A 20,565-nucleotide genomic window follows, 5' to 3' on the forward strand; every position below is an offset into this window, starting at 1 on the left:
ATAATGTGAGGACAAGGAAAAATAGTGGAACACAGAAAATAAGAAACACGGAAAAGATATAGACTGTAATATAGAGTTACAAGGGAAGAAAAACTGGCCAAATGAAGGGAACAAATGCTTGTCAATGAGCGAGGTGAAGTGTGGCGAGCCATCACAAACAAATTAACTGCAAAAATGCCTCGGTTTAGGATGTGGCATCTTTATCAATCAATCAATCAGTCGAATTTTATTTATATAGCACTTTTCGTACGTAAACAAATGCAACCCCAATGTGCTTTACAGAGATAAAAAGAGCCAATTAAACTAGCAGAAAATGTACAAAAACTTGCCCCTCCCATCCCCACATAGAAATGCAAACGCAGCTATATGAACACACACACCCACACGTACACACAAAAACACCACCCTATTTCTTAATCGAGACATGGGAAGGCACTAAGGATCCTGGGTAAGGAACGACAACCTGTTGGAGCCTTCTATACCAAGATGTGCTACAGGCCGCAATCACAGAGGATGCCACCACAGAGACCGTCGCGAATGGGGATTTAGAACCGGATTTAGATACTAGGAGGGTGGCGGTACGACAGAAATTGCTGTTTGGATTATACCTTGTTTTTTTTAACGTCACAGTTCAGTTCAAAATACAAAACATACAACTGCTTTTCCTCTGTGTAAATGGGGACTGATTTAATTACATTTGTAATGAAACAGAAAATACTCGCAGTAAATTCAATTCATTATAGTTAGTCATTATATTGCATTTTCATGACAATATGTTTCTGATTGTGGGTCGATCATTCCGCCGAGCGCACGTGGCTGGCTGAGGGGACGGAGGAGATGCTCTCCTTCCCGCCTCCAATCCCGAGGCAAACAGAAATAAATAGCCTTTTTTTCTCATCACATCAAGGGGTTGCATGTTGTGAAATACACAGCATGGGGGTCAAAACTCTCCTGCTGCTGCAAGATTTACAGCATAGGACAGCAGTTGGGAGCGAGCGAGGTATGTTTGTTATGTGGTCTGATACTCATTTAGTTTTTTGCTCTCTTTCCCTCTTTGCTTTCTGGTGCCGGGACATTTCTCCCCACGCTGATCTGCATAAAACAGCTGTAAGTATTAAAAACATCCTTATGTGGATCATGAATTTGTGACAATGCATTACAATTGCAGAGTGGAGTAATATGGATGCACTCACTTTTCCTTTAAAATCATCCCTTTTTTGCGCCGCTTATCCTCACTAGGGTTTTGGGTATGCTGGAGCCCATCCCAGCTAACTGCGGGCGAGAAGCGGGGTACACCCTGAACTAGTTGCCAGTCAATCAATCGCAGGGCACATATCAACAAAGAATAATTCACACCTACGGGCAATTTAGAGTCTTCAATTATCCTACCACGCATGTTTTTGGGATGTGGGAGGAAACCGGTGTACCCGTAGAAAACCCGCACAGGCACGGGTAGAATATGTAAACTCCACACAGGCGAGGCCGGATTTGAAACCGGGTCCTCAGAACTGTGAGGCGGATGTGCGAACCAGTCCTACACCGTACCGCCCACTTAAAATCAGTAAATGAAAAACTTTATTTTTTCAACAAAGGATGTATTTATAATTTTAACAGATTCCCCCCTCCTCTGGCTCAAATGACAATATTATTCCTCAAAACTTCTAAGTACTTCAAAGAGGTGGTTTTGGTCAGCAGCCTGTTACACAACAGCTGTTAATTTTCTCCTTTATTTGTTCTTTTCCACCCTTTATCATTTAGTGTTCCTTTTGCCTCATACTAACCGTTTATGGACTGTTTTCAGCGTTTTCAGCGTAACATTCTTTGGCAGAGAGAAGCAAAAGTAAACCATTAAACTCTTAAAACCTATTAAAAGACACTTTTTAAAGTATTCCTTTGTAACTGTTCTCACTCTAGCTGTCAAGAAATGTGAAACTATTGATATCGTATAACATCACTTTGCGGCGTTGGAAAGAAGACTCTCGCTTGCACAGTTCTCCAATTAGGGCCTTGTACACACAAAAGATAATCTGGCTGTTTCTGTGCCGATTTTGCCCCTTCCTGACCAAGGATGACAAATGTAAGATTTTATATTTTGTCAGGTTGTCCTATAAGAAGATCCTTTGGTCTGAGATGTGTTAAGATTGAATTTGTCCCGATAATAAGGTCGGAAACGGGTCGAGGCCGACAATCTTTGATCCTAAATGTGTTCAATATTTACAAACGATAATCTTCTCATGACTCTGTGAACTGTGATGTGAAACGGAATGTAGCCAATCAAGAAGCGACGTGACTGAGGAACAAGGAAGCGGGCACACAAAAAAAAAAAGTCTCTCTTTGATATTAAAACTAAAATATTTGTGTACAAGTTAAAGATTACAGTAAAACTGATACAAAACAAAAGAGAACTAAACTAAACGTTCAAACCATATCATATTAAAAGTCCGCTAGTTTAATGCTAAAGTATAATTAAAAACGCCCTGGATGGGCTAATGGAAATTAGCGTACATATTATGGCAATTATAAATCTTTAAACCGCTTCTACTTTAACAGACACGGAGCAGCAAGACATATAAACAGAGCATACAACAATACTCGCAGGCAGATATTCTCTCTGCTCTGTGGGAACGACAACTATTACTTGAGCTTAGTTGGGGACCATCTCTATTCGCGACCTCTTCTGCTTGCTGGTAATTGTGCTGCGTCTCTTCCAGTAGACCTCAGTGCTGCCTGGTATGTTGTAGCACAACGTCGTACTACACTGAAGGGCCGCTACTAGAAATATGGACTCGTCTGTCTACTATAAAAATGCATGAAACACAATTTCTTATAAATCCTTGATGTTACAGGAGTGCAAATGATGACCCGTGAAATAGCCGAGGTTCACTATACTTCACTTCCAGTGTTAATATAGTAGCTTGAAGGAGGCCAATAAATGCTGATTTTGTACTTTCATGTCAAATATCTCGATTGATCGATGCCTGTGATTTCTCTTAACATTTGTTTGTCCTGCAGCAGCAAAAGAACCTGGAAGGATATGTCGGCTTCGCAAGCCTCCCCAACCAAGTGTACAGGAAGTCGGTCAAGAGGGGCTTTGAGTTCACCCTGATGGTTGTCGGTAAGAGCACAAGCTCCCTCCCTCGTTGTTGTTCTGTCAATTGTGTCATTGTGTTCCCAAAGGCGCTTGGAATTTCGATGTCTTGGTGGTTTGTTTTGTTGAGACAAGATTGTGCCTCTTTTTGTGTGCGTGTGTTTGTGTGTTTAGCTGTATTTATTCACTGCGGACAAGCCCCCTGCTTTGTCCATGCCAAGTGAAAAAGCTGCGTAGGCGGCGTGGAATAATCTGCGACATCATCTTGCAGAAACACTGCTGGAAAAAAATTCCGGCTCATCAATTTGGAGGGAAAGTGTTTGCTCGGGTCAAAAGCATTTCCTGTGCCGGGATCGAAAATTCGTAGACGCACGTCTCTAAGAATAGCTTGTGCTCCTCACTCTGCATTTTTGCTCACCGCGCAGCTGGACACGGTCCAAATGTGTTAGCGAGAGCATCATTGACAAGAGATGAGACCTTTATTTTCTTTTTATAGCATTTTAGTAAAGGAGACATACATGCATTTTCCCCCTCCCATTATTTATAAGAGGGCATCACAGTGAACTAGTGGTTAGAAAATGTCCCTCATAGTTTTGGGAGTTCGGGGTTTGAATTTCCGCTCAGTCCTTCCAGTGTGGAGTTTGTATGTTTTGGAGAAAACCCGTTCTCGTGTGGGTTTTCGCCAGGTACTCCAGGTTCCTCCCACATTCCAAGACCTGCATACTGCAATGCTTTGTAAATGAGCCTAGCCTAGCATTGAGTGGTTGTTTTTGGTGACTGATGCTGTTTAATTTACAATCTGTGGTTTTCAAACTCCACTCGAACATCATACACAATTTGAATATGAACACTTTGCTAGTCAAATACCAGAAAATAAAACAATACTGTACTTAAATAATGATTCACTTTGAATTTATTGCACATTAACTTGAAATAAACAATGCACCTAAATAAATGTTTAAAAAAACAGTTCTTAACTCATTCACTGCTGTGGACATTTATAGTTGAAACCAGACTCTATTGAAGCCTCCATGCATGCTTTTTGGAATGTGGGAGGAATCCAGAGAACCCGGACAAAACCCACACAAGCACTGAGATAATATGCAAACTCCACACAGGAAGGCCGGAGCCAAGATTCAAACCCAGAACTTGAACTGGGAGGCAGACGTGCTAACCACTAGGCGACCGACTGTGTTGCTGCTAAAAGTCAAATTTGCCATTAAAATATCCCCCAGTGTTTGGAGCTAATTATCTCATTTTGGGCACGAATATGCAGAATATGAGCCGACGTGGAAAGGGTTTTTGAGGCTCAGTTTTAGCAAACAGCTTGTTTTCTTTGTGTTGCCACACACACACACACACACACACACACACACTAGAGTGTTAAGCTTGTCTTGGCTGTGCTTCGCATAGAGCCCACATGGCCCCACAGTGCAATACAGGACGTCACCTAGGGAGGAGCGGGTGTGTGCGAGGAAAGGACTGGTGCCAGCGTCCATCACAGCTTCCTATTCTCGCCCTGTAGTGAAGCGTTTTTGCTAAAAAACAAATTCCTCCACCCCCCCACCCCCTTTCCGTTGAATGTCAGCCTGGCAGGACCAGTGTTCACGTGAGCTCATGATCCTTTGGACCGTGTCCACGTTGGAGCGCGACAAGGCTCCAGCGCAGCACAATGACATGCTCTGTTGGTTGTCCAATAACCATTAACATACAGGGATGTTTGTGTACTGCTTTGTTGCATTTGTTTGTATACACTCCGGAACCTCTGAAGTCCTAGTACATGATCCGTTCTAGGATGCTGGTCCTACAGGAAATACAGAGATACTGTGACTTAGGAGTGCTCCGTTTTTTGAGTGATGAGCCGCCATCTGGTCAATTTTGTTTTTCTTGTATTCTGAGCCCAAATTTTAGTTACAAGCGAACTTCAGATACTTTGTGTGTGTGTGTGTGGGGGGGGGGGGGGGGGTGGAATTGAGCAATTAAGGTGCTGTAATGTTCTCTCATGTAGGCAAGGAGAGCCACATGCACTTTTAGCTGTTTGTTGACTGAGACGATCAAACACACAAATTCAAAATGACTACGGTCGCAACAGACTGACACTGTGTAACCGCTCCTAACATCTTTCGCGAGTCTATGCCACTTAAAAGCACTCATCCAACACACGAATACTTAACTACGTACAGTAGTCACACTTTATAAACTAGTTTATTTTACACTCTTTATTTTTAGTACTTTTTTGTACAAGACAGTGCTATTTTTCCTTATTAAAACGCAACATTTTTTTGTGGGGGCTGGAACAGATTAATGACATTTCATTGGGGAAAAGTTTTAAATTAAATTATTAGCTATACAAGTAAGTTGAGTTAGTCACGGACTGATAAGTCAAGGTACCACTACAATTGCAAACCACTTTTAGTAACATTTTAGCATTCTCAACTGTTACAAAATAAGTTAATAAAATGTGTACTCACCCGTAATTAGATTACAACAAGCCATACGGCACCTAGCAGCCGAGACTGAGACTTCTATCTCATATCTAAGTGCCGTTTCTGAATCCATGGTTGTCATCAGAGTTCCGGATCTATTGCGATTTTTATTTTATTTGCCATCACCAATACCCTCACCCTTGCGTGTCATCCCATTTCCGAAATCTATGTTCGCCGTTACCTTTCTGTGGTCACATCACAGAGAAGTCGGAGAAAAGCATTCTTTAAATGTCTCTGAGCTTAATTCTCACGAGATCTACTGAAATCTCGTGAGACAGCAGTCTTGTCCGATGACGGTTCGAAATGCAGGCTGTTTTGCAGCTTTACAGCTGCGTTTCTTCCTAAAGCTTTGGTTAACTTCGAATTATTATACAATGTTCCCCCACAATATTGTGGTTCATCGTTCCCAGCCCAGGCGCTATATTGCTTTATTTATTTTATTTATTTATATTTTAGCTCTAATACCCTCGCATGTGGGAAGGGAGAGCCACAGTTGCTGATTCACTTGTTCGTCATTTATCGAACGTTGGTAGAACAGTAAAACCCATAAACACAAAGAACATATTTGTCCAGAAACTGCTGTCGGCTACAGCTCATGCCCAGACACTCATGCATACTTGCTGATCATACAACAATGTATAGAGTTTTCCATGCATTTTATGCTTGTATTTTTTTCTGTGTTTACACTGTTTTCAAAAAGTGTGTTTCAATAAGATTGAATATGTTAAAAATGTGTGAATTCTTTTATTTATTTATTTTTAAATATGGGCCCTCTATATTGCAGATATTTTGCCTGTTTTGAGTGGTTTTGGAACCTCCCCTGTGAAAAATGGGGGTTCACTCTTTTGTACTGTATTTCCTTTTTGATTTTTAAATTCTTTACCTGTGCTGCTCTTCCTCCAGGTGAGTCGGGGTTGGGCAAATCCACGTTGATCAACTCCCTCTTCCTCACCGACCTGTACTCATCAGAGTATCCCGGACCTTCGCATAGAATCAAGAAAACTGTCCAGGTACATTCTAGTCAAGACATAAACTGTACTGCTTGTTGCAAATGGTTTATGTCGACCAAATGCCATGGAGCATTTGTTATGTTTTTAGCATTTGAAGAATGTGTTGGCCAGATATTTTTCACTTTAGCCTTGACTGGCATTGAAGATAGCAACTATATCTCTATTTAGTCCCGCTTGTGTTCGGTGTCAGCTAAATTTGACGTGTCAGTAATTACACAAATGGAACACTTTGTCTCACCAGTGACGACACCGATGTTTGCATGTTATACCACTACGTAAACATAGTTGGCTAATAGCACAGCGGGAGGGTGGCCTGTTCCGACACGCCGTCTGCCTCGTACGTGTGTGCGTGCGCGTGTGTGACGATAGCCGGCAGCGCTAATGATTTTCTAGAGGGACTTCCAATGCCCAAAATATTGACCATTGAGATCAATTTGGAATCAATTGTTCTGTAGTCCAAAACGCTTTAGTAACTTTAGTTAGACAATGTTAAACATGGTAACACAACACTAACCTTCATAAAAGTATCAACAGAGGATAACCATTCTAATATCAATACGTTAATAGGATAAAAAGTTGCCTCGTCGTCTTTGATCATAAGTGATCCATCACATTTAAAACCAACCATAATGGGGAACTAAACAGAAGTAGGCAACTTACCAAAATAAAACCAGAACCAACATTTCGTAGTAACATCTGGTGAACTGATTTCATTGAGCGACTAGCCCAATAAGCGAACGTAACAGTCTACATCTTCACAGAATATATCCACATCAAAGGCCTTTGTTCATAAAACGCTTCTCTATTCCAGCTGCAGCTGACTAACGAGCCAATAGGAAACAAACAGGAAGTCGAACACTTAGCAGAATAAAACCATTGAGGTTCTACGTTACATCCATCTGATTCCATATGATTTTATTGCCCTATTGTCTGCTGTGCTGAAATGACTCTTTTGGTTGAGCGGGTAGCACAAGGAGCTAATGTAGAAGTCTACGTCTTCACTCTTTCGTACAGAAAAGCTTTTCAATTCCGGCTGTGGCTAAGATTCGAGCCAATAAGAAACAAGAACTTGACAACTTCAACACTTCATGTAGGACTGCAGCTATCAAATATTTTTTTTTAAATTGATTGTTCTACCAATTATCCCATCGATTCATCGTGTAATCGGATACAAATTTATTTTACATGATTAAAAACAATACCAATACAAAATATGCATATGAGGTGCAGGTATTGTCTGTATGGACATGTTGTACACTGTAGTATCTGTGACTTCGAATGCATGTGTAAAAGGCAGGGTCTGGCCTGGTGAGTGACGTGAATCAGCGAATGAGAGTGTAGTTTGTGGTTGTAAGCTCAGCTTTGCCAGTCCGTGTGTTGAGTCCCTGGGCGCCAGTTTTGGCCATTGTAGCGTGTGTATGAATGTGCTTATTAGGTGTATTTTGTTACCGTTTCTTCAACAAAGTGGTTGAAAGTGCGGCAGCGGCTGTGTCTACCCTTGACCACTTTTGGAGGCTTGACAATACTTTCTAACTAGCGGTGGTAGGCTATATTGAACTAGGTAGTATCAATTCCTTTTGTTGGTAATCATAAACGTGCTATTGTGGTATGTTAGTTAGTTCTACTTTACAGTAGACACATTGACACAAACTTTGGACATTGTCTATCTTTTATGCACTCCTTCCTCCTAGCTCGCTGCCATTGCACCAACTTATCTGCACGAAGTGTTGCGTGAGTCTGCAGTAACTTTAGTCCGTGTTGAAAAATGTTGACTTCGAAGCATCGTGGCAGAGATTTTGCTGTGACATTTTTATTTTTTTTATTTTTTTAATTCAAGTTCATTTCATTCCAAACTTCATGGTGTCTTCAGTTCTTACGTTTTAAAATAAAAGGTCTAGAGAGGTGCTCTGACGGCTTTCATTATGATTCAAGTTCAAGGCACATTCTCTTTCTTTTGCTGTGCTTAATTGATGATTTTTTTTTTTTTTTTTGCATTGAGCGACACAATTTACACCTGAAATTGCTGAAAGTCAACCTTTACCCCTCGCCCCGTGTCAGGTGGAACAGTCCAAAGTGCTCATAAAGGAAGGCGGCGTGCAGCTGTTGCTCACAATCGTTGACACCCCTGGCTTTGGAGATGCCGTCGACAACAGCAACTGGTAAGGATTTACGCCTCTTCTGCTTGACACTTTGAACACGGCTTCATCCATCACATGCCGTAACATCCTCCCGGGTCCGATACCCATGTTCCACCCTGGCGGAGGTCTGTTTCTTGACGGCGTTGCATGCGTCTGTGTGCACAGCTGGCAGCCAATCATCGACCACATCGACAGCAAATTCGAGGACTACTTGAACTCGGAATCGCGGGTGAACAGACGGCAGATGCCCGACAGCCGAATTCACTGTTGTCTCTACTTCATCGCGCCCTCGGGACACGGGTGAGTGGTGGAAACACATGTTGCTAGCGCAAGTAGCTAACTTAAAATTATACATTGATTATCCTTGAAAAGGACACTTCATTTAATAATTATAATTGAAGTGGCCTTTAAGATAAGTCCTAACACCTGCAGCTATAGTGGTGCCTTCAGCTAATTATTTGATTCATATTCGTTCTCCCATCTATGGCATTTTGCATTGTTTGTTAGCATTAAGCTTATTAGCTGTTTCTAAGGCAAAACTCTTTTGTAGTTTTAAATGTACATGTAGTTTTCTTAGTTTGATGCTTAGTTTGACAGTAAACTACAATTGGAAGTGGCAGTAAACTGCTCAAAGCCTCTTTTTTGAAGAATTGTTTTTTATCTGCCAAACTGGTGCGTGTTGCGTAGTGAGTTAAGTTCATAGGCACGATGCAGCACTCGTATACTTGAATTTGCTCGCAATTCAAAACAAAAAGTCGGTCCAACGACAGCTCGCATCTGAAAAAACTCAAATCGAGTCACTCGTATCGCAAGGCACCACTGGACCCTTATCTTGGAGACAACTTTTATTGAACCTTTTTAGCTTGTGCTAGTGTAGCGTAGCAAACAAAGCTCTTCTACCATTCTAGTGTGGCAGTTAAATATGCAGCTGGCTTCCTTCCTACGCCGTTGCTGTAAATGATAATGTGAGACTGAGTCAGCTGTCTTGTTTAAAAAAAGACTTCGCTATCAAAGAGACTAGACTATCAAAATGGAGGAAGCATTGACAAAATGTCCAGCTGATTCAGATCTTCAAATATTTTTTGACACAGTGTCTTGAAATGACACTAATAAGGAGGCCTCTGTCCTTTGTTTTTTTTTTTTAAACGAGACGCTGTGTTTGCGCAAGCTGTGTCCTCAGTCTGCACTCTCACCCTCAAGCACATCGAGACTCATGAGGTTACACGACACTTTTTTCTTTCTCTTTTTTTTGACAGACAATTTGGCTGTTAATCATCCCCAAATTCTTTCCATATAGCACAGCTACCGCACACATGTTTTCAATCAAACGCCTCAACGTGAAGCTGCAGATAAAATGGCAAACTTGATACTCAGTGGCTTTGCATTTCTGCTGAATGTACTGCAGAAAAAAGTACATGAAAGTCCATCCAACCAAATAATACACTGAAGAGGGAGCCCCGTTTGCATTTAAATTCTAAGCATGCTGCTCATGTGCATATTTGTGGTTTGTCTTTATTCAATTGAAATGTGTTGCAACTTGTTTTGCTATCTTGGAGATGAATGCCCAGTAATGAGCTCAAATCTAGGTCGAACAGCATTTTACGTACTTGTCTTGGTTTACACCACGATATTTTTAAAATGTGGAATTGCTATGACAACTGTGACTTGTATTGATATTTACTGTTATATGTATATATATATATACGGATTTGTATTTAATACTTCCTAGTTTTAATGTATAGTTTTTTACATTTTTCACATTTGTTTTAAGTAATGCATTTTAAGTACTTTTTATATTTCATCGATTTATATTATGTATATTTAATTACTTATTTTTGAATTCAAAGTTTGGTTTGATGAATCTATTTGCAATGTTTAAATCAGTCATTTAATGAATTGAGTCTAATGGGATACTTCAAATTGTATTTAAAATTGTAATTAAAGGATACTTTTTATTTCTGTTAAATGTTTGACTTTAAATGTATATTATTTTAAATCGGTGGAACGGCGGACAACTGGTTAGCATATCTGCCTCACAGTTCTGAGGACCGGGGTTCAAATCCCAGCCCTGCCTGTGTGGCGTTCGCATGTTCTCCCGGTGCCTGGGTGGGTTTTCTCCGGGCACTCCGGTTTCCTCCCACATCCCAAAAACATGCGTGGTAGGTTGATTGAAGACTCTAAATTGCCCATCGGTGTGAATGTGAGTGCGAATGCTTGTTTGTCTATATGTGCTCTGTGATTGGCTGGCGACCATTTCAGGGTGTACCCTGCCTCTTGCCCCAGGATAGCTGGGATAGGCTCCAGCACGCCCGCAACCCTAGTGAGGAGAAGCAGTACAGAAAATGGATGATGGATTATTTTAAATCTAAAATCTATTTAATTTGAATTGTATTCATTAAATTTTGTTACACCAAAAAACCTTTATGAATAACCAACACTTACTTTACGTCTGCTACGTTGCTTTAGTTAAAATTTTAATTACTGAAAATTTTAATAAATTAACATTTCAATGTATTTAAATATCTATCTAATTAGCGGCACGGTGAACGACTGGTTAGCACATCTGCCTCACAGTTCTGAGGACCTGGGTTCAAATCTGGCCTCGCCTGTGTGGCATTTGCATGGTTTCCATGTTCTCCCCGTGCCTGCGTGGGTTTTCTCCGGGTACTCCGGTTTCCTCCCGCATCCCAAAAACATGCGTGGTAGGTTGATTGAAGATTCTAAATTGTCCGTAGGTGTGAATGTGCGTGCGAATGGTTGTTCGTTTATATGTGCCCTGCCATTGGCTGATGACAGTTTAGCGTGTACCCCGCCTTTTGCCCGTAGATAGCTGTGATAGGCTCCAGCACGCCCGTGACCCTAGTGAGGATAAGTGGTAGAGAAAATGGATGGATGCATCTTTATCTAATTAATTGGCTTTTTATGTGTATTTAATTTTGTCCCCCCATACAACCTCCGTAAATCACCACTGCTAATTACTTACATAAGAATATGACTGCTCCACTGTGTACAGTATTAGACATGTTCTGTGTGTGTGTGTGTGTGTGTGTGTGTGTGTGTGTGTGTGTGTGTGTGTGTTTTCGCATGGAGACGTGTTCTCTACATGTTGCCAGGTGATTCTTGATCTACCAGTATACTTTTATTCCGATAGGGAGCTACTTTGACTTGGTTGGTCCTGCATGGAGTCATTTATTTATTTTTTGGGGCCTTAACCTTTTGCCAATTAAACTTTAAGCAAAACTAAAATTATATCTAAACATTCTGTGTGAGCCTGCCATAAAGGCCGCGGGTTATTTATCCAGCTTGACGACGGGCCAAGAATAACTCCCTTGCTTTTCTCATGACTGCGAGGTCACTCCGACATGCAGAACATCCGTCTGCTGTCACAGATGCTTGTTTCTTTATTTGCTTTACTTCTAAGAATCCCAAAGGAAGGGCTGATCATGAACTGAGAGTAGCCGGAGAGAAGCCAAGCTGGACATTGGAGCAATCGTGATAATATTCCTCTCCAGTCCTGTAGGTGGTGATATTGCATATTACAAACTGCTACTGAAGGGGGTGGGGGTTCTTGTTTGCCATCTTTCATGTAATATGAAATTAAAAGCAGCTTGTTTTAAATTATTAACCAATTAAAACTGAACATTTTTATAAAGACACTCTTTGTACAGCTTTTGTTTTGGATGTCATTGATCATAAGTTTTTATTCACGTGGCCGCAGCCTGAAGCCCCTGGACATCGAGTTCATGAAGCGTCTGCACGAGAAAGTCAACGTCATCCCGCTGATCGCCAAAGCAGACACGCTCACGCCAGAGGAATGCCAGCAGTTCAAGAAGCAGGTCAGCACTTTCCATTGCCCCCACACACACACTCCAAAAATGTCCCTCAAGGAACCCACCTCCTTCCTCTTCCTGTCGTGGACATCCTAAGATGGCGTCTCTCTTGCCTGCAGATCATGCGGGAGATCCAGGAGCACAAGATCAAGATCTACGAGTTTCCTGAGACAGATGACGAAGAGGAGAACCGTCTAGTGAAGAAGATCAAGGTGGGACTCCTGCTCATACACGACTCACAAAAAGTTTATGATATTGGGCTTTCCTGAAATTCCACCCAAAACGGCATTATCCCTAACTTTTTGTGAGTAGTGTACCCCTTGGGACATTAGCGTGACTCGACTCGTACTTACAGATGTAAATGTCGTTCCCAGGACAAGCTGCCGTTGGCTGTGGTGGGCAGCAACACCATCATCGAGGTGAACAGCAAGCGCGTCAGAGGACGACAGTACCCCTGGGGAGTTGCAGAAGGTTTGGACTCATTTTTTAATGACACACATGAACACAGCACTGCTGACCCCACAACACATAAAATTGTCACAATTCATTTTTCTCTTAAGAATTGATATAAATAGAAACATTTCCAGAGGGTGACCTAGTCATGATAAAACTTATATTTATCTGTTCAGGCAATGGTTGAAATAACGTCAACATTCTTATGTCATACAAGAGTAAAAATAAGGACTGTGTAGACACCATTAAGGTTGAAAGAGTGACAAATTGGGAAGTAAAGGAAGGAGGACTAAAGCTCATGCAACACACATTTTTGTATGTACATTTTGTGAGTCACTTTGTGCTAACCAAGCCAGAAGATCGTGATACAAGCCGACGTTACCTACGGCTGCTACTTTGGCAGCTTGACTTTTTAGAAATGGAGTGTTACTATACTACTAAATTTTATCGGATTTAAGTGTTTTTTTTTTTCATTGATTTTTTTATGTATGATCAATTGACAATCCAAAGAGGTGATAAACATACCTGGTGAGCAGAAATGTTGCTAATTCCATGTCGCTTCTGAATCATCTCAGCTACTTGGTCTTACTTTGTTTTCCCTCCTAGTTGAGAACAGCGACCACTGTGACTTCACCATCCTCAGGGACATGCTCATCAGGTACTTCTCTATTACATTAATACGACATACATATCAGACAACTGTGCCTATCCTCTCGGCAAAACAGGTGAAAATGAAACCCTTGTTGTCCACGTAGGACTCACATGCAGGACTTGAAGGACGTGACAAACAATGTCCACTACGAGAACTACCGCAGCAGGAAACTCGCTGCCGTCACCTACAACGGGGTGGAGAACAACCGGGCCAAGGGGCAACTGTCCACCAAGTAAGCTGCACTCAGTTCTTATACAACATACACTACTCGCAAAAAGTTCATCATATTGGGCTTTGGGGTGAAATTTCAGGATGAATCTAAAATTCACTTTACAGGTGACCTTAATTTGATGGCTAAACTTTTTTGGAATGTCCAACTGTTCCTTTCAGTACTTTTTGCACTACTTGATGTTCTCTAACCAGCTGAACTACAAAATTCTTAACAGGTGTTTGAGTCGTGAAAATGTCCAAAGACCTCCACTCGGATACCTTTCTGTAACTCTTCCAGTCTCTCTGTATCTCTGTTGCAACCTGCCAATGACACCATACATTTCTTGACCGATTTCTGACCATTCCAACTTCAAACTCTTCAGCTCATTCCCATTCCTAAAAGTTCCAAATTTTCTAAATAAAATCCACAACTTAAAAGATTTAACATATTTACGTTTAATGTATTCATTTCTAGATCAATTCAAACCGTTTCAACTGTTCACTGTTCAGCTTCTTCCAATTCCTGAATTTTTAAAATAGAATTCCCAAATTAAGACCACTGAGTTTCCTGTTGTGAATGTAGCTGTTAAGTTCCCTGCTACAGAACAGCGAGTTGTGCAAAATCTACAGAAACATTGGACATTGAAAAGTTTAGCGAAAGTCAAATTAGGTTCATCTGTTGAAGTTATAGTGGCTTTTAGGTTCATTCTGAAATTGACCCCAAAGCCCAATATTCTTAACTTTTTGTAAGTATATTAGTGAAGTTGTTTGTAGAATGTAGTGTTTAACATGACGACATGTAGTGTTTCTGGTTTTAGCCCTCAGTGCTAACACGCTCAGCTAAAATCACGACTCTGCTAACACGCAGCTCACAATGTGCCACATACCTTTTAGTGCATGGGCTCATCATTGCATGCTGTGTGTGTGTTTCTTTTGTGCCGTCTTTTTTAGACTTGACGCAGTCGAAGGAATGTAAGTGGTCTTTTTTTGTTGTTGTTCTTATTCTTTTTTTCCTCACCTTTCATTCCTGTTTCCTTTCGGCTTTGCCGCCTCCGATCAGCTGGCGGCTCCTGTTTCCACGCTAGCCACCAAAGATTCACACGGCCTGTCCAATGGACAATTAAGCACCCATGGCACTGTTTGTAATCACTTTACTGTTTTTTTGTGGGCTCCGGAAGAGAGACGTGTTGCGATCTAAAGCGGGTTACACACATTTGAGATTTTTTTAAAATTTGGTCTGATTTACTTGGTGATAGTGGTGTGCGGTATACACGGTAGACCGTATAAGTTTGGCCTACAGTATAGCTTTGGACTCTACTGACCAAATGCAATAACCCTTGTAGATGATGTCATTGTATCTGACTCAGTGTAAAAATGGCTCTAAGCACGTCCGACCACGGAGCTGCTGCCACCATTGATTTTATTATTTTTAACCAACTCCGAGCTGGTTAAAAAAAAACCCAAAAAAACGATACGCCCATGTCGAACAGTCACCCATCCTCCCTGCTTTCCCAGCTGCTCGGCAAGTACTGGCGGAATGCTAGGCTGACTTGCTCCACACGAGCTGTGGCTGACTAGCTATTGCAGCTCAACACTGTTCGACCATGGCTCCTCTAATTCACCAATCCTCTCCTCCATGGCGGCAAATAAGCTACTCTTCTGAAAAGTATTGTAAAACAGGACGAGGAGTAGCTAGCTACATACGACACACCAAGCAAGAAGAGAAAACAGGAGAAGCCATGCAAACCGCTAAGCTAACATGAAATGAAGCGCATTGAAACACCCAAGTAAGTATTGAGGTGGTACGGTCCACATTTAACAGAAGTCTGAACCGATTTACAGCGGAGTGTAACCAAATATGAACAGCAAATTAGCGGGTATATTATCTAGAGAGGAAATAATACAGCTGCTACACAGTGGGCACACACGACACGTACGAAGGTTTTGTTGAAAGAATGATTAGCACTGGTGTGTCATAAAAACACACTATACATCGTTACACTTTAGCATCAAATAAAAACAAAAGGAAGTGCAATGTAACAAAAGTAACCATTCAGTCACATGCTTGTATTACTTGTTTGTGAGTCCCTGTCCCAGATAAAATAACAACAAGCCCATTGGCCACACAATACTGCTAAGTTTGTTTCAGACAAACTAACCTAACCAGTTACTAGGTCTGGACTGTCCGACTGTACGCTTTTCCCGTAGGATTCACGCTCTTTAGTCATTACGGTAAAGTCGTACTCGTGTTGCCACACACCCATCCATCTAGAGGTAACCCACGTACCTCTAATGCACAGGTGTCAAACTGAAGGCCCGGGGCCAGATCCGGCCCGCCACATAATTCCATGTGGCCCGCGAAAGCAAATCATTAGCGTCTTTCTCTGGTTCTTCTGGACCAACATTGCAAATTGAGCCGTATTTCATGCATTGTTTTGAACACATCATGGAGGGTAAAATGACTTTTCATACACCTCAAAGCTCACGATCCCCTGTCAGGATCACCTTCAGTGACGTCACATGATTTGCCTTCGGTGGGTTTGTCAGGGAGTTTGGAATCTGGCTCAAAATGGACTGGATTAATTTCATGTGTACCCCGCTTGGAAAAGGGCATGCAATCCAGTCAGCATGTTTTCAGCTCCCACTGTTGATTCTAAACTATTCCACTGCTCTCTTCCTATCATCTGTGTGCATGAAGACATGAAGATTCCTCTGAAAAGTCCTGTTTTCCCATGAGGACAACAGCTTGTTTGTGTGTGCTCGTCTAGGAGTCCCCTGGCCCAGATGGAGGAGGAGCGGCGGGAGCATGTGACCAAGATGAAGAAGATGGAGATGGAGATGGAGCAAGTGTTTGAAATGAAAGTCAAAGAGAAAGTGCAGAAGCTCAAGGACTCTGAAGCAGAGGTGACACCCACATAAACACTCGAATGCAGTGGTTCACAAACTGGGGCTGTGCAAAATAATTTGGAATACATTTTTACCGTAAACCCCCGATTATTGCGGGGATCTTTTCCAGACCCAACTCGCTGTAAATGAAAATCCATGATATAGAGACCATATTAAAAAATATAGATATTTTTGCTTTTAGTCCTTGCACACGCTTTAAACATTTAAACTTACACCCTTTTTAATCGCATTGTAACCAACAAAAATTTGCAAGCATAAAACGTGTTTCAAATACTGTACATTATTGAAGTGCTGTGCTGTGAATAGGTCTAGATGGCAGAAAGGTGTGGAGTCCCATAGCTGCTTGTTCTGTTGAGTAGACACCCACCTTCTTGTCTTGCGTTCTCAATACAAAGGCTGCGTAATTCCGCTCTTCCTAAAATATGCCCAGCAGTCTTATCTTATCTTCCTTCTCTACCAGAAACCAAAGAAGATGCAGGAGGCTTAGGGGCCATTGTAGGGCTTAAAACCAAACTAAAAAGGGTTTTATTTTTGAGAACGCGCGCGTCATGTTACCAGCAGCCAATCGTCCCAAAATCCGACTGCTTAAATGTTCATTGTTGTATATACATATTGACTTTTGACTGCATTTAAATCAATAGTTAAATGTTTTCAATACATTGTGTAGCAGGAAAAACAATGTGTTATAGCTTGGCGGTGAGCGCTGACCCATGATACAGTGAGAATTGACTATGTCGTTTCATTAAAAAAATTGCATACCTGAGTCAATATCACCACAATGTACCTTGGCCCTAAACAGTTTGAAAACCCCTTATCCGTATTTGCCATTTTGTTTCCATCACTTGACATCACTTGTGCTCCGTTTTTGTGTGCGTAGCTTCAGCGGCGCCACGAGCAGATGAAGAAAAACCTTGAGGCCCAGCACAAGGAGCTGGAGGAGAAGCGGCGCGTGTTTGAGGAGGAGCGATCCAACTGGGAGGCCATGCAGCGCCTGGAGCAGCAGAAACTGGAGGCCTCCAGGTTAGACATTGTTCAGCAGTACAGTGAACCCCCGTTAATGGTTATTCATTATGATTTAAACAGAAATACCAAAGGGATCATTCAGTGAATCTCATTAGTGGTTATTTATTATTTCAAACTAAACACCAAAATGATCATTCCTTCCAGCCAGTCTGCTAGCTTCATACTAACGTATAATGAGAAATGCCATAGAGAGGCAAACAGAAATTAGCATGGATGTTATGGTAGTAGTGATAGTATTTCAAGCAACTGCTAATTTAATACAAGTGACAACAGTGCATACAATGATACTCACTGGCATATATTCTCTCTGCTCTGTGGGGAAAAACTACAAACCCCTATTTCAATGAAATTGGGACATTGTATAAAATGTAAATCAAAACAATACAATGATTTTCAAATCCTTTCCAAACTGTATTCAATTGAATATACTACAAAGACAATATAATAATGGTCAAACTGATATATTGTTTTTCTGCAAATGTTCACTCATTTTGAATTTGATGTCTGTAACGCAGTCCAAAAAAATGCTGGGAGAGGGGCATGTTTACCACTGTGTGACATCACTTTTCCTTTTAACGACACTCAATAAGCCTTTTGGAACTGAGGACACTAATTGTTGAAGCTTTGTAGGTGGAATTATTTTCCATTCTTGCTTAATGTACAACAGTCTGGTGTCTCTGTCGTATTTAGAGCTTCTTAATGCGCCACACATTTTGAATGGGAGACAGAGGTCAGTCGAGTACTCGCACTCTTTTACTACGATGTCACGCTGTTGTAACACATACAGAGTGTGGCTCAGCATTGTCTTGTTGAAATAAGAAGGGACGTCCCTGAAAAAGACATTGTTTGTAGGTACCTTTTAGCATTAATAGGGCCAATGTATTGGCCAGCTCTAATAATAAAAAATAAATGACCGCTCTAAAAATGATCTCACAAGTGCTTGAATTGGACTTTGTGTGTACATTTATGAATGATGATGTATCGTTTATTTTCCAGAACTTTGGAGAAGAACAAAAAGAAAGGCAAGATCTTTTAAAGAGACAGTCGCCAAGGACCAGCCCGCATCCCCTTAGTTCTGTTTGCCAACGTTTGCCGCTCAGGGCACCATCAGTGTGTGGCACTGACGACCCCCACCCAACCCCCAACCTTACCCCCATCTTCCACTTCCTTCCCGCACCCAGTGTTTGTTACTATATATACACACACACACGTGTCTGTGTGTGTGTGTCAAATCCATTTAGAAACACCCCTTAAGCGCGCGCGCACACACACACACACACACACACACACACTGCCTCGGGACTCATCATCATTGAAGAATGTGTTTACCTTAACAACAGTAAAGCGTCAAATTAGAAAAAGGCCAAACCCTTGTTATTATTTTAATTATTATTATTATTGGTGTTGTTCTTATTGTTGTAATACTGGCCTGGCCCCTTCCTGCTGCACTCCCTTTTCCTACCAAGCAAGGTTGCTTTTTATTGGACGTGGTGTTTTTTTTGGGGGGGGGGGGGGGTTTTGACGGTTGTACAATCGCATTTGTTTACAGGACACAAATAAGAATATACAGTACAATAAGGCGGACAGTCTTTCATGTTTTGACGCAGGTAGATTAATCTTTTTTTGTTCCTGAACGTAACCGCTGAAGCTTTTTGCTCTCCCAGTGAAAAATGGAAAAAATACCAAGACCTGAATTTAAAAAAAAAAAATGCAATAAAAAGAAACTTGGGCCTTTTTATAGACTAAAATCCAAGTTTAAGCTTCTTATTTCTGCAATATAAAGGCTTCTTTATTTTCTCTCTCCCCTTCCCTCTGTGTTTAGCCATCTACCGCTAGCATTGGACCACCCTTTATATAATGTTAAAAGTATTATATTTCACTTTATTTTTATTTTTATATATAAATATATACCGAGCCAGCTGAAGTAAGGCCTACTTTTGTACATGTAGAAGAAAATAAAAACTCAGATGTGTGAGCTGGATCCACTGTTTCTTTTCTAATCAACAGACGCCACAAAATAGGAGATTAAGAAAATAATGACAAACCCCGACTATATTCCAGTCATACTGCGTTCAACTGCCAGTGGGAAATGAAGAGTCAACACCAATTTTTGTTTTGTTTAGTTTTTTTGCTTTTGGCTATGTACTCCTCTTGTATTTTTAATGTTATTTTTCATTTCTATTGTACAAAGTCACTTAATAAACCTGTGATCATATGACGGACTCAGGTGGCTTCATTGTGGAAACCAAGGAGGGTTAGGGCCACAAAAATGTGCGAATAAAGCCATAATTTTAGGAGAATAACATTGCTTTTTTTTTATCCATCCATCCATTTCCTATACCACTTATTCTCATTAGTGGATTATAGCAGAAGCCTATCCTACCTGACTTTAAGAAGCGGGTACACCCTGGACTGGTCGCCAGCCAATTGCAGGGCTACATTTTAGTAGATTTTTTTCTTTTTTTTTTTTTTTTTCAAGAAAGTCATACAGATTAGTCGTATTTTTTTTTCTAAATTAAAAAGTCGCAGTGTTTTTGAAAAAAATGTTTTGGGGAGAGTTTTATTTATATATATATATTTTTTAAAAAAGGATAAAAAGTTTTTCCAGAGAAACAGGCGGAGTTTTACAAAATAATTTTAGCCCCACTTCTCAAATCCCGAGTCTGACCAAAGCCCCGCCCCTCACTGCCATGCACGAGCGTGATTCTCAAGCAAGGCCGTAAATAATGGCATGCGATTAAGAAAGTGCGTTGTGATAATAGATAATG

The 20,565-nt window shown here is 41.1% G+C and overlaps 1 protein-coding gene across 3 annotated transcripts in view; it reads left to right on the plus strand.

The window, feature by feature from the left end:
• The window catches only part of septin7b (septin 7b), a 22,095-nt gene extending 2,083 nt beyond the window's left edge, over window positions 1–20,012 (plus strand). The window contains exons 1-14 of one of the 3 annotated variants that reach the window (XM_061777465.1): window positions 919–1,107; window positions 3,013–3,115; window positions 6,478–6,584; window positions 8,643–8,743; window positions 8,888–9,022; window positions 12,441–12,558; window positions 12,672–12,764; window positions 12,927–13,023; window positions 13,612–13,663; window positions 13,761–13,889; window positions 14,819–14,839; window positions 16,636–16,771; window positions 17,652–17,794; window positions 18,794–20,012. In XM_061777465.1, coding sequence (XP_061633449.1) covers window positions 934–1,107; window positions 3,013–3,115; window positions 6,478–6,584; window positions 8,643–8,743; window positions 8,888–9,022; window positions 12,441–12,558; window positions 12,672–12,764; window positions 12,927–13,023; window positions 13,612–13,663; window positions 13,761–13,889; window positions 14,819–14,839; window positions 16,636–16,771; window positions 17,652–17,794; window positions 18,794–18,833 — 1,449 coding nt within the window. In that variant the 5' untranslated portion in view covers window positions 919–933 and the 3' untranslated portion in view covers window positions 18,834–20,012. Of the gene's footprint in view, window positions 1–918; window positions 1,108–3,012; window positions 3,116–6,477; window positions 6,585–8,642; window positions 8,744–8,887; window positions 9,023–12,440; window positions 12,559–12,671; window positions 12,765–12,926; window positions 13,024–13,611; window positions 13,664–13,760; window positions 13,890–14,818; window positions 14,840–16,635; window positions 16,772–17,651; window positions 17,795–18,793 lie in introns of those variants that run through there. The other 2 variants (XM_061777467.1, XM_061777466.1) reach the window with 2 other exon arrangements.
• The last annotated feature ends 553 nt before the right edge of the window (window positions 20,013–20,565 follow it).

This window comes from Phyllopteryx taeniolatus, chromosome 6, assembly GCF_024500385.1.
Source record: "Phyllopteryx taeniolatus isolate TA_2022b chromosome 6, UOR_Ptae_1.2, whole genome shotgun sequence".
Classification (NCBI taxonomy): domain Eukaryota; kingdom Metazoa; phylum Chordata; class Actinopteri; order Syngnathiformes; family Syngnathidae; genus Phyllopteryx; species Phyllopteryx taeniolatus.